Source organism: Anabas testudineus, chromosome 8 (genome assembly GCF_900324465.2).
Source record: "Anabas testudineus chromosome 8, fAnaTes1.2, whole genome shotgun sequence".
NCBI classification, from domain to species: domain Eukaryota; kingdom Metazoa; phylum Chordata; class Actinopteri; order Anabantiformes; family Anabantidae; genus Anabas; species Anabas testudineus.
This window is the reverse complement of record NC_046617.1, coordinates 1,777,271-1,790,313: the sequence shown is the minus strand read 5'-3', so window position 1 is coordinate 1,790,313 and position 13,043 is coordinate 1,777,271. Positions and strand designations below refer to the sequence as shown.

The following is a 13,043-nucleotide window of genomic DNA, read 5'->3' as shown; positions in this document are numbered from 1 at the left end:
GATTGCCGTCGTTCATTTTCTCACAAAAAGACTGAGAACATGGCAACACCCCAGAGGAGAGGAGAGACGGAGCACAAAACAAAAGAGAGGAGAGAAGAGAAATGAACATACCATAATGTACCAGAGAGGGAGAGGGAGAGGGAGAGGGATCATGTGTGTGGGTGAGCAAAGGACAGAGGGGAGGGAGAACCTATAAACTGCTCTGGCCTCAGTGCATGGTGAACACCCCCCAACCCCCTCCTTCCCTCTAGCTAGCTGCTCGTAGGTGCTGCTGCCAGACGATTGGTCGCACCCCCCTTGCTCCCTCCGCCCTCTGCCCCTCCTCTTCTCTCTGCTGGCCAGCCATGACAGGAGACCATGGCATGCAATCCTTCTCTGAGCCTGCCTCTCTCTCTCCCACTCTCACACTCACTCTCCGCCTTTCTATACTGCTTTCTCAAAAACACATGCGCACACACACCCAGTTCTGCACATGCATGACACATTTTAAGTGCATTTAAAGTTGCAACACACTTTACATAACACACAAAACGGAAATAAGGAGCACAGCTAGAAAAGAATGGAAATGGTAACAGCAAAATAAATGCTAATACTGAGAGCAACCTGAGAAAAAATCTCAACTGTAGCAAAACAGTAAGTAAGTTTATTCAGTTGATGGAAAATAAAAGAGGAATTCCCAACAGCATCAAAACATGAAAAAAAAAATTTCTTGCAACATACTGATCAGTTCCTTGAAGTGAGCACATATTTTTGAAATGCTTACTTGAGCATTTTCTGTGATTTGAAATCAAATTAGACTAAACAATGATCTTCCCATTGCTAAAGACTGAAATTTGAAGACAAGCTTCCGGCACAGATGGTGGCGCGAGGGAGAGAGGCCCTGAATACAAAGGAGAATCTTCACCTCTGCAGATACAATGATCTTATTAGGAAAGCATGCAGATTCCCTTTATGAACTATTCTGAATATCATCTAGGTACTGTGTTTATATGTTTTTTTTTTTTTTAACGACCTCCAAATTCCATGCACACGGCAACAGGACTTCTGCAGATATTTAACCCAGGTTTTAACATCCAACAGTTTCCCCACCAGCACCATGTGGACGTTACCTTCCTCCATCCTAACACAGGATTTTTATTAAGAGATGAGAGGGAATTTTAAAAGTCCCTTCTGGGATTTATAAAGTTTATCTTATTTTAAATAAGCTTGTCAACATAATTGTAGTAAAATTGCATTTACTACCTTTAAATAAAAAGGGCTGGGACAAATGCCTAACAGTATTACTTCACAATTGTAGAAATTTAAAATGACCAAATGTTTGCAAGGGACAAGCCAATGAGGGATCAGGCCCTTAGGTATATACATTCAATTCTATGTATTAATGAGGGTGACGATTAAATGAGCTTATTAACAAAATAGCACAGCTACGGTAGAAGTGCAGTAATAGGGGGTTTACTTACTCATGGTCTATCAAATATGTAAAACTCTTTGCATGATTTAACTATTACATAATGTAACTCAATACATGTTTCTCTACTTTTAACTAGCAGTGTGACAACTAAAATGTACTATCTACAGTGGTGGTACAAGTCCACTAACTCAACACTCAAAAGTGCCAATACCTGCTAAAAGAAACTACGCCCTAACTAAATGCATGCTCTGAAAGGTACTTAAGGTACAAAAGAACAAGTACTGCACTGTATCATGTATTTGAAACAGTATTGAATTTGATGGATTGCTGATGAAATAAATGTGAAGGTGTACAGTGCAACATAAATTGTCACTGGTAAAAGTGAAGATCATTTTTAACCACATACTACGAGCTGGGCATTTAAGCACTAATTTTACACCACGACTAAAGCTCTCAAATTATTATAGAGGAGTAAAAGTATTTAGCTCTGAATTGAAGTGTCAATAACTAATGTACCAATAGTTCAGTCAAAAACCTCAAAGCTGCACTTAAGTACTAGACTTCCTCTCTACATCTGTATCCACATATTACAAAAACAGGATTTCAAAAAAATGGGGCCGCAGCCTAGAGTAGATGTCATGTTTTGAAGGTTGACAATTGCTTTATTTAAGGTGTTATGTTCACCGGCCATTCATACTGTTAATGTAGACATGCTGTTGCCACCAACCTACATAAAATAATGGGTAAATTCTAAAATGTTGTATCTATTTATCATCTCTCAACTTGTACTAAACTATGTTGTTATTTCCAGTAAACCTTAGAGAAATGATTATGACATAAACCTGTGAAGTAAAATAATATATTTTAAGAGATAATTGAAATACAAATCAAAATCTGATGGCTTTGTACAAAAATAATTTAATGTAAATAAAAGTTGTTTAATGATAAGAGGCACTGATGAACATTAAGATGGTCCTATTGGCTTAGGGCAAACCCACAGACCAGAAAACAAAGTTGGTTGGAAGTGTTGACAATTAATATTGATAAAAATCAGTGAAGTTCCAACCAACAGCCACTTACTTTCTGTTCTAAGTTTCACATGGTTTTAGTATCTGGATCTCGAAACATAACATGTAAACATTACACCTGTGAACAACAGTAACATTTCATCATGAGCCGCACAACTGAAAGTATCCCTGCCCTTCAGTGTGGGTTGATGTGATGACAAAATCAGTTTGCACCAACTCTACACCTACTGCATCCAGTCTTCACTCTGTAACATGCTTAACTAGTTCAGACTTAACCTGTTAACCCCAGACCTACCAAAGCCAGTTAGACCAAAGCTAAGGTGGAACTTTAGAGACAATAATTTCATTTTAAAGGTATCCCAAACGAATAAAATACAAACGAATATATACATTTCTCACTAATTTCCATTTTTTCCTTTTTGTCTCCAGAAATCCTTTGAAGTGCTCACAGTTTATGTCCATGCTGTACTATGAAGGCTCCCATTTGCAAGATTTTAGAGAGATTACTCTTATTTGTAGGTCATAAGGTAGGGCTGAAAGGTTTTGAGTGTTCATAAACAGAATAAAAGCTTCAAAGATGCCAGCACCAAAAAAAGCAGAGCGTCAAGGTTTATTCTTCAGCTTGTAAAAAGTAGTTTGAGAGAATACATGCGAACACAAGGTCCACATTTAAGAGAACTCATAGGAGTGGACTGTAAGATGCTCTGGATAATGCTAGTTTGTGGATTTTGTTGCGGTGTGCAAGGCAGATTCATCATTCCATTCAATACATGGCATGGAGTTTTTAGAGATTGTAAATGTATCAGTCCCCCTTGGTGGGAGATTACTATAACATGAAGCCAGAAATCTCAAGAATCAACCATTTGGTGAAAGCATGCTGGAACCAGATGTCAAAGAATGCTTTAAATGTCTCACTCACACATGGTGCAGATATACAGTAGCTTCATTCTACTACTGGAATAAGTAGAATAAAAATACGTAATAACATTAAAACATTTTGATATATAGGGCTAATAATATTAGGATAACAAAAGGACCTTCCCAATTTTAAACACTATGACCTGGTAAGCTAGATTTCTGATTCTTCGTCGGATCGATTTAGAGAATACATTGCAGGCTACGCAAGTGGCCCCCTGTCGTGAGCATTTATTTGTGGTGGAGTATCTGGGTTGTTCTGCTCAGCAAGCTTCTTCACCACTGCACTGACTAAAACTGAGCAGATCGTGTTGGAACTGGAGCTAATAACAGGGATGTGACAGAATTTATCAGACAACTGGGTTAAAAATATTGGCATGGAGTGGGGTTATGTCTTTTAAATTCTCACACAGTAATGGGAAATTTAGTAGCGTGAAGTTTTCGTTTGGGTTGTTTGGCAATGTATACTGCTACTCACACTTATTTTTTATTTTATCAAATGAAAATGTGTTTTTTTTTTTTCCGGACTGTACTCGAAGTGAAAGCTAAAACATGAGGATTAGCACAAGATAACTGGTTGGTAATGCAACTAAATATGTTAAACTGCTATTTTTTCACCTCTGATATTAAATCCAAGATCTCAAGTCTACTATACATATAAAACCAGTATATTATTTTTGTAACAGTCTTAGAAAACGTGTATTTCTAGGACAAAATCCCACATTTAACTTCTTTAGACACTTCTTCATAAAAAAAAAAAAATCATTACAAGTCTGAATCACTTCCTGGCTTTAGAAATGCTATTGTTGGCCCACATGCTGCTACATTTATGACAACCAGGCATTTGTCCACCATCACCAAATGCAGAGTTGTAAGGATTGGAGAAAAAAAAAAAATCCATACGACACCCAAACTGAAGACAATATTACCTCTATCTGTGCGAAAGCCAAATGCTGAATATTTGCGGGAAAGAGGAACATTCAACTTGTGCCTGGTATTTTGCATATCAAGAGCAAGGAAATTTAAAGGAGATAGGGTTTATTAGCCAAACACTGAGACAGAGAGATCACTATTTCCTAGCAGGAAAAAATGTGGAGGGCAAGATACGCGTGGTTGGTTCACGATTTCCCCCAACAAGTGACCCCTTTCATTCAAAATAAATATTCCTCCATCCCTAATGCCCAGAAAGCAATCCATATCAAATTTGATTGGCTGTACATTTTCCTCTTGTTGCGGCTACCTGAAAGGTGCTCAGCCCAGCTGCTGGCCAGGTGTTCACCACTACTGTTTTTATGACATATTTAGCATCATACAAGAAAATCTTTATGTTCTTGTTCTAAATTTCAGATTTTATTCTATAAATGTGTGTTTGTAAGAGGGTTAAACAAAATTCAAACAAACAGCACCATCTCTTAGTATATGTGTGTGTGTGTGTGCGTGAGTAGTTACAACCATATTGAATCAGGTCATGTGGTAACAATCCTATCCCCCACTACCCAAAAGGTACACAAGAACAGGTGCTTATCAACATGATCTGCTGTTAAATTAGGCACATACACAAAACTGTGGTTACTAACTACTGTGCAGGGTGGAAAAAGTACATCCTTATGCGTTCAAGTTGCAGATTCTCAAAGTGGATTTCTTTCTAGGTCACATGGAGTTTAGTAATCCTGGCGTCAATTGGTCTATCTACAAAGTGTGCAAATAATGATAAAAGTAAACTGGAAACATGGACCACAGACCTTGTGTAACAAAAAAAAAAACAAAAACAAACAAATACAAAAACAGCTAACCACATGATCAACAAATTTCAAAATGACCAAATCAAACAGGATGGATGGATGCTCGGGCTAGATCACAAATGTCAGATGGAGACGGAGGGAGATTATTCAGTTGTACACTAGTTAAACACTTACGGCCAAACTGGCACAAGTCTAAAGATAAAGTTAATTTAATAAATCAAATCTAAAATTCTGTGGTTAGTTGAATTTAGCAGAATATTGCAAAAAGATTATTTTAGTGAACAAAACTTTAAATACAGAGATTTGTGATGCGTTTGGCTTCTGCACCAAAATATGTGTGTGTCCACTAGATCTACAGGATTTTACCACAAAGGTTTTTTCATTCAATAAAAAGAAAAAAAAGAAAATTCCAACAATGATATCTGCTGCATTCGTGCACACACACACACACACACACTATCCCTACTAAAGGCATTCTATACACCTCTCTCCAGAGAGGATGGCTTGTTCGCTCTCATCCACCCCCCTCCCCTAATACTCATACTCTCTCTCTCACACTCTCTCTCACACACACACACACACACACACACACACACACAAAGTCAGCCCCCCTGCTCCCGCAGCACCCCTCCCTGTGTTCCACAGCTCCTCTCGCTGACCTCTCACAAACCCCTGCAGCCTCATACACATTTCGGTCAACTTTTTGAATATTATGAATTAGGAAGAAAAGAAAACTTCCATCTCCATTTTACAGCAGTCATTTTACACACACACACAACATGGTGAGGGATGGCAGTGTCAGCACTGACACTCAGAAACCAGTAGAACTTGTAGTAACAGGCAGGACCCCCCTCCCCCCATTCTTTCCCTTTTTTTTTTTTTTTTTTTAAATAAAGGGCTCAGTTCCTTCTGAACACTCGCCCCCTCCCACACTTTGTCTCGGGGGTGGGGGGCTGTATACCGTCTTAGCTATTGCATAAACCTGATCTAGAAAACACCACATACACACTTTAAGTATTTAACTGGACCAAAAAAAAAACAAAAAAAAAAAACACACAAGAGAGCGACGTGAGCTGGAAGTTTACACGTAAACGTGTTAGTTCTTTATTTTGCGTGGTTATTTGTTTGTAAAGTCAGCTGTTCTCTAACATTTCAGTTCATTAACATCTCACAGCTGCGATATTTTAAACATTTCCTCAATATCTCTGTACACGTATGTTCACACACACACACACACACCCTGTGGACCCCGTAACTGAACAGATGTTTGACAAAAACATGTAAATATCCGATGATGTGGCTAGTTATCATAAAGATGTGACGGTGTGTTTCGGTGATATGAACTCTGTGCTCGTCAGCTGGTTTGAAACGTGAAACACTTGAATTCATTCACTGATCTTCCAGCAGCGTGTGGAGGTCACGTCCACACCCGGGGAACGAACAGCGGTGTGGACGCTGCTCCTGCTCCTGCTCCGTTCACAGCTTCACCATTTTGCCCATTGCCATTTTGTGGAGTGACTCTTCTCTGCATGGAGGAACCACGTGTTGTGGAGTCATGGAAGGCCTCAGCTCACCCACAGTGCCCCCCCCCCCCCTCTCTCCCTCCCCCCAGCATCTCACAAATCACCTTTATCATTACTGCTCCTCAAGGTTATCACGCACAGAGACCCGGGAGAGTCCACGCACAAACACAGCGCCGTAACAATTATTTACGGAGCCGCTGTGGGGAGTGGAAGAAACTACAGCCAGCCGCCATGTTGGTTCCTTCAAACATGGCGAGTGGCCCGCTTGTGCAGTTTGTTGAAGAACCGCTAACACTCAGCTACACGGAGCCTGCGCTGCCCCCGCGTTTGCGCCACAGCCATGTTGCAACGTTTGTGGTTTGCTCTCATGGCGCAGAGTGTGCGCCAACCAGAAAAAACAAAAACAAATACAATCTGCCATTTGGTCACACTGACATGAAAAAGTCCCATGAAATGCGGTTCCACCTAAAGTTAACATTTATTAGAGATGGGAGCCACTATGGTGAAACGTGTGGGCGCTTTGATCATGTGATAGACACACAAGCACACGTGTGGCCAGCTAGAAAACATGGAGGACTGTGCTCCCTGCTCGGCTCGTATGTGTGCCAAGGGTTACAGGCAGGGACGATGGACTGCAGGCGAATACTGTTAAAACAGAACAAATGGGGCTCTGAGCACCGAGCAGCTGATCCACATTGCCCTCCCCAGGTTATGCCCTGGACCCAGAAACAGAATTTGATCATAAAAAACAAATACAGCTATATTTATCAGTTTAAATGGTAAACGACCACTATACACTAAATTGCGATTTAGTGTGCTTATGCACGTCTGTCAATTACACAGCTACAAAAATAATTCAAAACTAATAAAAATAAATATTACTATTATTATGAATTAAAACTCACTGCTGCGTTTTTTTGCAAGAGAATTTGGAATTTAACTGAACTTTTACGTATATTTTTTCTACGTTTTGAAACATTAAGCCCTCGTTAATTACACATACATAGCCTATCACATGAAAAAATGCTTTTTCATTCACCATGAGGAAAAGTGTGAATAAAATGAGATGAATGTGGGGGATATGCACACACAAGTTCTGCTGAAATCAATTTTGTACAAAAAAAAAAAAAAAAAAAAAAAAAAGCTACAGGCATCCATGCGTTTCCGTAAATAGTACTCATGACCTGTGCACGCTAAACTCCATTTTAAAAGTTACTAAATGTATGCCCAGTCATGACACGACTGGAAACTAGACATTTTCTCATACTATGATCTTCATCAGTGTATTTTTAAAATAATGCAAAATCCCCTTTGATAGATAAAAGACTGGTCGTGCTGCAGACCAGACTATAGGACGTGTTTAGCTCGTTATATGATGACTTTGCAAAGACTGTTACCTCCACATGCGTAATAGCTTTAGCAACAACTCCAGCAACACTCAGCGGCTTTTAAGGACGAAAAAAAAAGCCCAAAGTTCAGCAAAGAGCACGACAAGCAGCTGGTTCAAGTCGTCACTGTTCACTTTCACAGCCATGGCCGACTAAGTTGAGGCTCCACCACAGTCAGACCAACCATCACAAACACAACCAAAACTCGCCACCGCCTTCAATTAGCTGACAAACACAGGGAGGGCGCCTACGTTTCAAAGTCTCCACTTATAAAATAATGTGTGAAATCGCAGCAGAGTGTTGATGAGTGCATGACAGTGAGGTCTGGACAAGGTGATGCAACACATGAGAGGGGGGTTTAGACACAGGGGAGAGGGGAAATGTAGACCTATTGCTAAATAAAAGAAAATATTTCCTGGTACCTTTGCTTCTTGGGGACGGAGTGTTCGACCTCAATACGTTTCCCATGAAGTTCCACTTTACCTGAAAAATACAAAATGTGAATAAAAGGTGTGCAGATCACAGTGGCTACATGCTAACTGTTAAGTAGGATAGCTACTAGAGGCCTGTGTGGGAAACTGCTGTACTAGGAGTATGTGGCTAAAGTGGGTAGCGTCTCGCTGCAAACTTTGTCAGACCTGTGGCTTATTACAATCAGTAAAAAGAAACCAAAGCATAGCTGAGAGGAAAGGTGAGAGACGCCATGTTCAAAGGCCCCAAAACATAAGTTACAAACATGGAACCAGTGACTAGTGGAGTCACGTCACTTTGTGTCCAATAATTGGCTATTAAAAGTCTCCGAGATACAGTGTAACAACTGTACAAATGATCATTTCATTCTAAGGCCGGTGGTGTGTGTTTTAAAAGATTTAAAGTCCACATGACGTTCAAAAGGGCTACGCCGGGAGTTGGGGGCATTTCGTGAGGTTTCACGTAGCATAGAAGAAGCAGAGGGAGTTGACTGGCATGGCGACCTTGCTCGCTCACGTTACTTATATAGGAAATCGTGGGAAATGTACTGTAAAACACTGGCGTAGCGGGCTGAACCAAGCTTTTACAATGGTGCTGCTCCTCGGTAGTATTTTGGAAGTAAAGGTGCTGTGGGGCCTGTTGTGGTAAGTACACAGGGAAAGGTTTTCTCCCCTATCTTTGTCATAGTGGAATGTCGCCTTCAAGGGGGAGGGGAGCCAGCGTGGTTTCATTCTATATCACAGGAGGGGACTCAATCCAGTGTGGAGGTGCAACACATCGATCGACACTCACACGCACAATTTAGCCATATACACGAGGCTAAATTATCCTAGTGGCACAATGGAAATGATCTTCGTTCACTAGCAATGCTGTGAAGTAGTGTTTTAGGTTTGCCACGGGCTCAGGTTTTACTGTAGCTAGGTTTACGTTTACGTGTTAAGCTTTACGTGTGTCCCTCCCCTGCAAAAGTTGAATGGTTCCCCTGGACGTGTACCTCTACATACACCATAATTCATTAAGCTAGCGCTAATAAAATAACTGTGTGAATGTATTATTATCCGACACGTTCATATAGAAGCGCAGGAGGTACACGGAGAGTGAAACTGGGGCACACCGCTGAAGGAGGATACGCAGCCCGGGCTGTACACCGGCTCTGTCGCTTCCCCTTAGAATGAATGAAACTAAAGGTGGAAGGGGGTCTTCTGCGGTCAATAGTCCACCTTAACTCACCAGAAAACGTCTCGATTGCCTTCATGGCCCAGTGGTCGTCCGGGCAATCCACAAACGCATAGCCATTTTTCATTAAAAACTGTCCGGAGTAGGGGATCTTGTGGTCGTCAAAGGTTTTTCCTAAGTCCTCAGCAGTCACGCCGTCGCCTAGATTCCCAATGTACAGCTTGTGCATGGTGGAAATAGTTTTTCCAAGTCCGAAAACGAAAAGAAAAACAAAGCCCAGAAAAAACTCAAATTAAGCCCGCAAAAAGTTTCTCTCCTCTGTGAGCTAACAGCGCAACAAGATAGTGTCACACTTGCCACAGTAAGTTAAAGTGGAAATTACACGAGAAGGGGAATACTCAAGATGACAAAAATAAAACAGCAGCAAAGCAAAACGGGCTAAATGTTAATTCTCGGTAAAGGTGTAGAAACAAGCGTGGCGTTGAATTTAGCTGTAAATCCAGTTGAATAAGTGCAGCGGGAGGAGAAATGAAATCCCTTGACTTGCAGTCGGCCCCAGCAGACGAGTGAGCAGCAGCTTAGAGCTTCTCTATCGCACTGAGGAGGAGGTGGGTTGTACTGGGTGGGTTTGATGATGGGTCTGTGGTGAACGAGTGGGGAAAAAACTATGGCGGTATCAAGTCAGAAGAACTGTTTTCCTCTGTCGCTGCCTCTCTCTAGTTTTCTACCCTTCCCTCTTTCAGCGATCCGCCTGCTGCCGGTAGAAGGTGACGCCGCCCCTCCACCGACTCCAATTCATGTTTTTTCCTTTTTTTCTTTGGAGAGAGGAAACCACGTGGTCTGCTCGGAGTAGCCTATGTGAGCGGCACGGGGAAGGGGAGGGGGCATCCCCCTCTTAACCTAGGGTATCCACCAGATGAGCGCGTGCGTGTCCGCACGCACGCGCGTGCGCACGGGCAACACAACAAGCGGAGACCCCTACCAGTTCCGCTCGCGCCGTTCTGGACGTGTGCACGAGGCGATCTGTGCGCCGCGCGGGGGCTTTTATGCAACACGACGTAGCACACATGTGCCTAATACGCTTGTGCTCGTGCGGGCGAAGACTGGGCTACACATAGACACACGACTTCCTTCACAACGCTGCGCTGTCAGCTAGCAGCTAAGACCGGATAACCTTTGGGCGTCGAGCTTTACTGCCGTAACTCACTTCGCCCTGCACCCCTTTGCCTTGTATGAAGGCCTCAGTCACCGGAGACGTTTCACATTTAAATAACAAGGCACCGCCTGCTATTCTATAGCCCAGCACCACCGCCTCTCCGTTATTCACGCCCTCTACACGAGTATGGTGCGGCAGTAAAGAAGTTGGCAGTCATGATATTACATCAGTGACCTATGGTGAACTTTAGGCTGTGTGGAGCGGGGAAACAAAAGGTACAGGGCCCCACTTTGCTCCAGGGGCCGTAAGGGCGCTGCTACTGGATTTTGCTGAAGTCCTCCGTTCACTTTGATACATCGCTGCCTCAGCCCAGCGCCGCAGTAACTAAAAACTGAATCAAACATGGCGTCAGTAGGCTACAGAACTACAGCACACAGTCCAGGCTGCTGTAAAACAGCGGGGATCTCCTCAGAGTTGGCGTTAAACTTTGCCGCCCCTGCTTTTAAGACAGTCTTTAGATTTTACAATGGAAGTAGTTGCTCAGCAAGGCCATGGCTTCCAACAAGGCGGACACTCAGTTTAAATAACAACTTCAACTGTTTGCTCTTCACCCACACAACCGTGTTGTGTCGCTTGTTTGATCAGGTTTGTGTGTGTGTGAGTGTGCGTGGCGCAGAGGAAGTGACAGTGTGGCGCAGTGTCAGGGCTGCACCGAGCAGCTCTGCGCCTGGATTGAGGCTTCTCAAAATGGAGGCAGCGACTGATGCACAGGCCTACTACTACTACTACACACACACACACACGCAGCTTGGCTGCGGCTCACACTGGCGCATAAAGCACCCAGTGTATCCATATCTCACGCTTTCCTGTTTTGGTATAAATTTCGTCAAGTCTGGAATCGGGTTTAAAAAAGGCGCTTTCCTCCCTGTGAGGGACTATTTAGACTTTAGTAGCCGCGGTGTTGAGGCGCGGAGGCAACGTGGCACCCAGTGCGCTCCTCGGTTAGAAAATGGCTCCTGAACACACAAAATGGATCCGAACCCTCAACAGTGGTTGTGCAGGAGCTGTTTCCTCGTCACGTTTGACACAACACAATAGAATAATGTACTAATAGTCATAATAGCCCAGTATGAGTCCTGAAAGCACATTGTTAGAGCTTGTTTAAGGTGGAGGAGGGTTTTTAAAAAACATGTATGACTTGTGTTAGTCACAGTAATATTTTAATTAACAACCTGCAGTGCTAAAACAATAAGAACACAGGGTAACATTATGATGCATTATTAGTAAAAAAAACACTTTCGTAATGGTAGAATAAAGTGTGATTATTACACGGGACAACTGTGGAACTCTGCTGCACAGTCCATTAAAACACCCGCATTTATTTGTCTGAAGTTCCTCCACCTTCACTAGACCATCTCCTACCTCAGGCCTGTCCAGACATACAAGAGAAGTCTCTCTCTCCTTTTTTTTCCTTTTCCTTGTCCTGACATAGCCTGGACTCCTCCACCCATCCCCCATCTCTTTCTCTCATTTTTCTTTGAAATGCACACACACACACACACACACACACACACACACACACACACACAGGGGAGCTGGTTTCTAGAGGTCAACCAACCACACAGAATGCAACATATTTTAAAGGCTGTAGAATGAAAGGACTGAGAAGCCGAAACATATTCTCAGTGTCTTTGGTCACATAATGATAAATAAAATAGTTTTGTTGCTCCACCATTTTTTGAGTCAAAAACTGTTTCTTCCTTTTATATAATACACTCAGTATTCCATGACCACACACTGCACTAGTTGCCTGAAAAAAAGAGAATTGCCATCACCCTGCACCAAACCTCTTTAAGTTTAGATATTTTTTTGGGCTCAGGGACCTCTGCTGACTCTGGACCCTAATGAAAACTTTATTAAGGCTAGTAAGGTTTGAGTCTTACGGTACACACTTTGAGTTCCTAAAGATCACTCCCTCCCTCACCGTTTATCTGCCTCTTTTATTGGTACCAGACGCGACTTCTCCCCTTATCTTTCTTAGGTGACATCTTCTTCTATTTATCCCTTTTGTTCTTTGACTTTTATATAATTTTCTGTTATCTTTTATATGGTTCTAGTAAAAGCCTCTACAGTACCTATTTTTTAACAGTCTGTCCCTTACATGTAAATTGCAACAGGTGCATCAACCTTAAGATCATCATGACTGAACTCATCACATCTAAAGTCAATTTAT

General features: G+C 42.2%; 1 protein-coding gene across 1 annotated transcript in view; it reads right to left on the bottom strand.

Annotated features, from left to right (window-relative positions):
* igf2bp1 (insulin-like growth factor 2 mRNA binding protein 1) overlaps positions 1-10,373 on the bottom strand; it is a 46,883-nt gene extending 36,510 nt beyond the window's left edge. The window contains exons 1-2 of the mRNA XM_026373661.1: positions 9,709-10,373; positions 8,430-8,490 (exon numbers count right to left, since the gene is read on the bottom strand). Of these exons, the coding sequence (XP_026229446.1) occupies positions 8,430-8,490; positions 9,709-9,883 (236 nt within the window). The 5' untranslated portion in view covers positions 9,884-10,373. The remainder of the gene's footprint in view (positions 1-8,429; positions 8,491-9,708) is intronic.
* Positions 10,374-13,043: the final 2,670 nt, after the last annotated feature.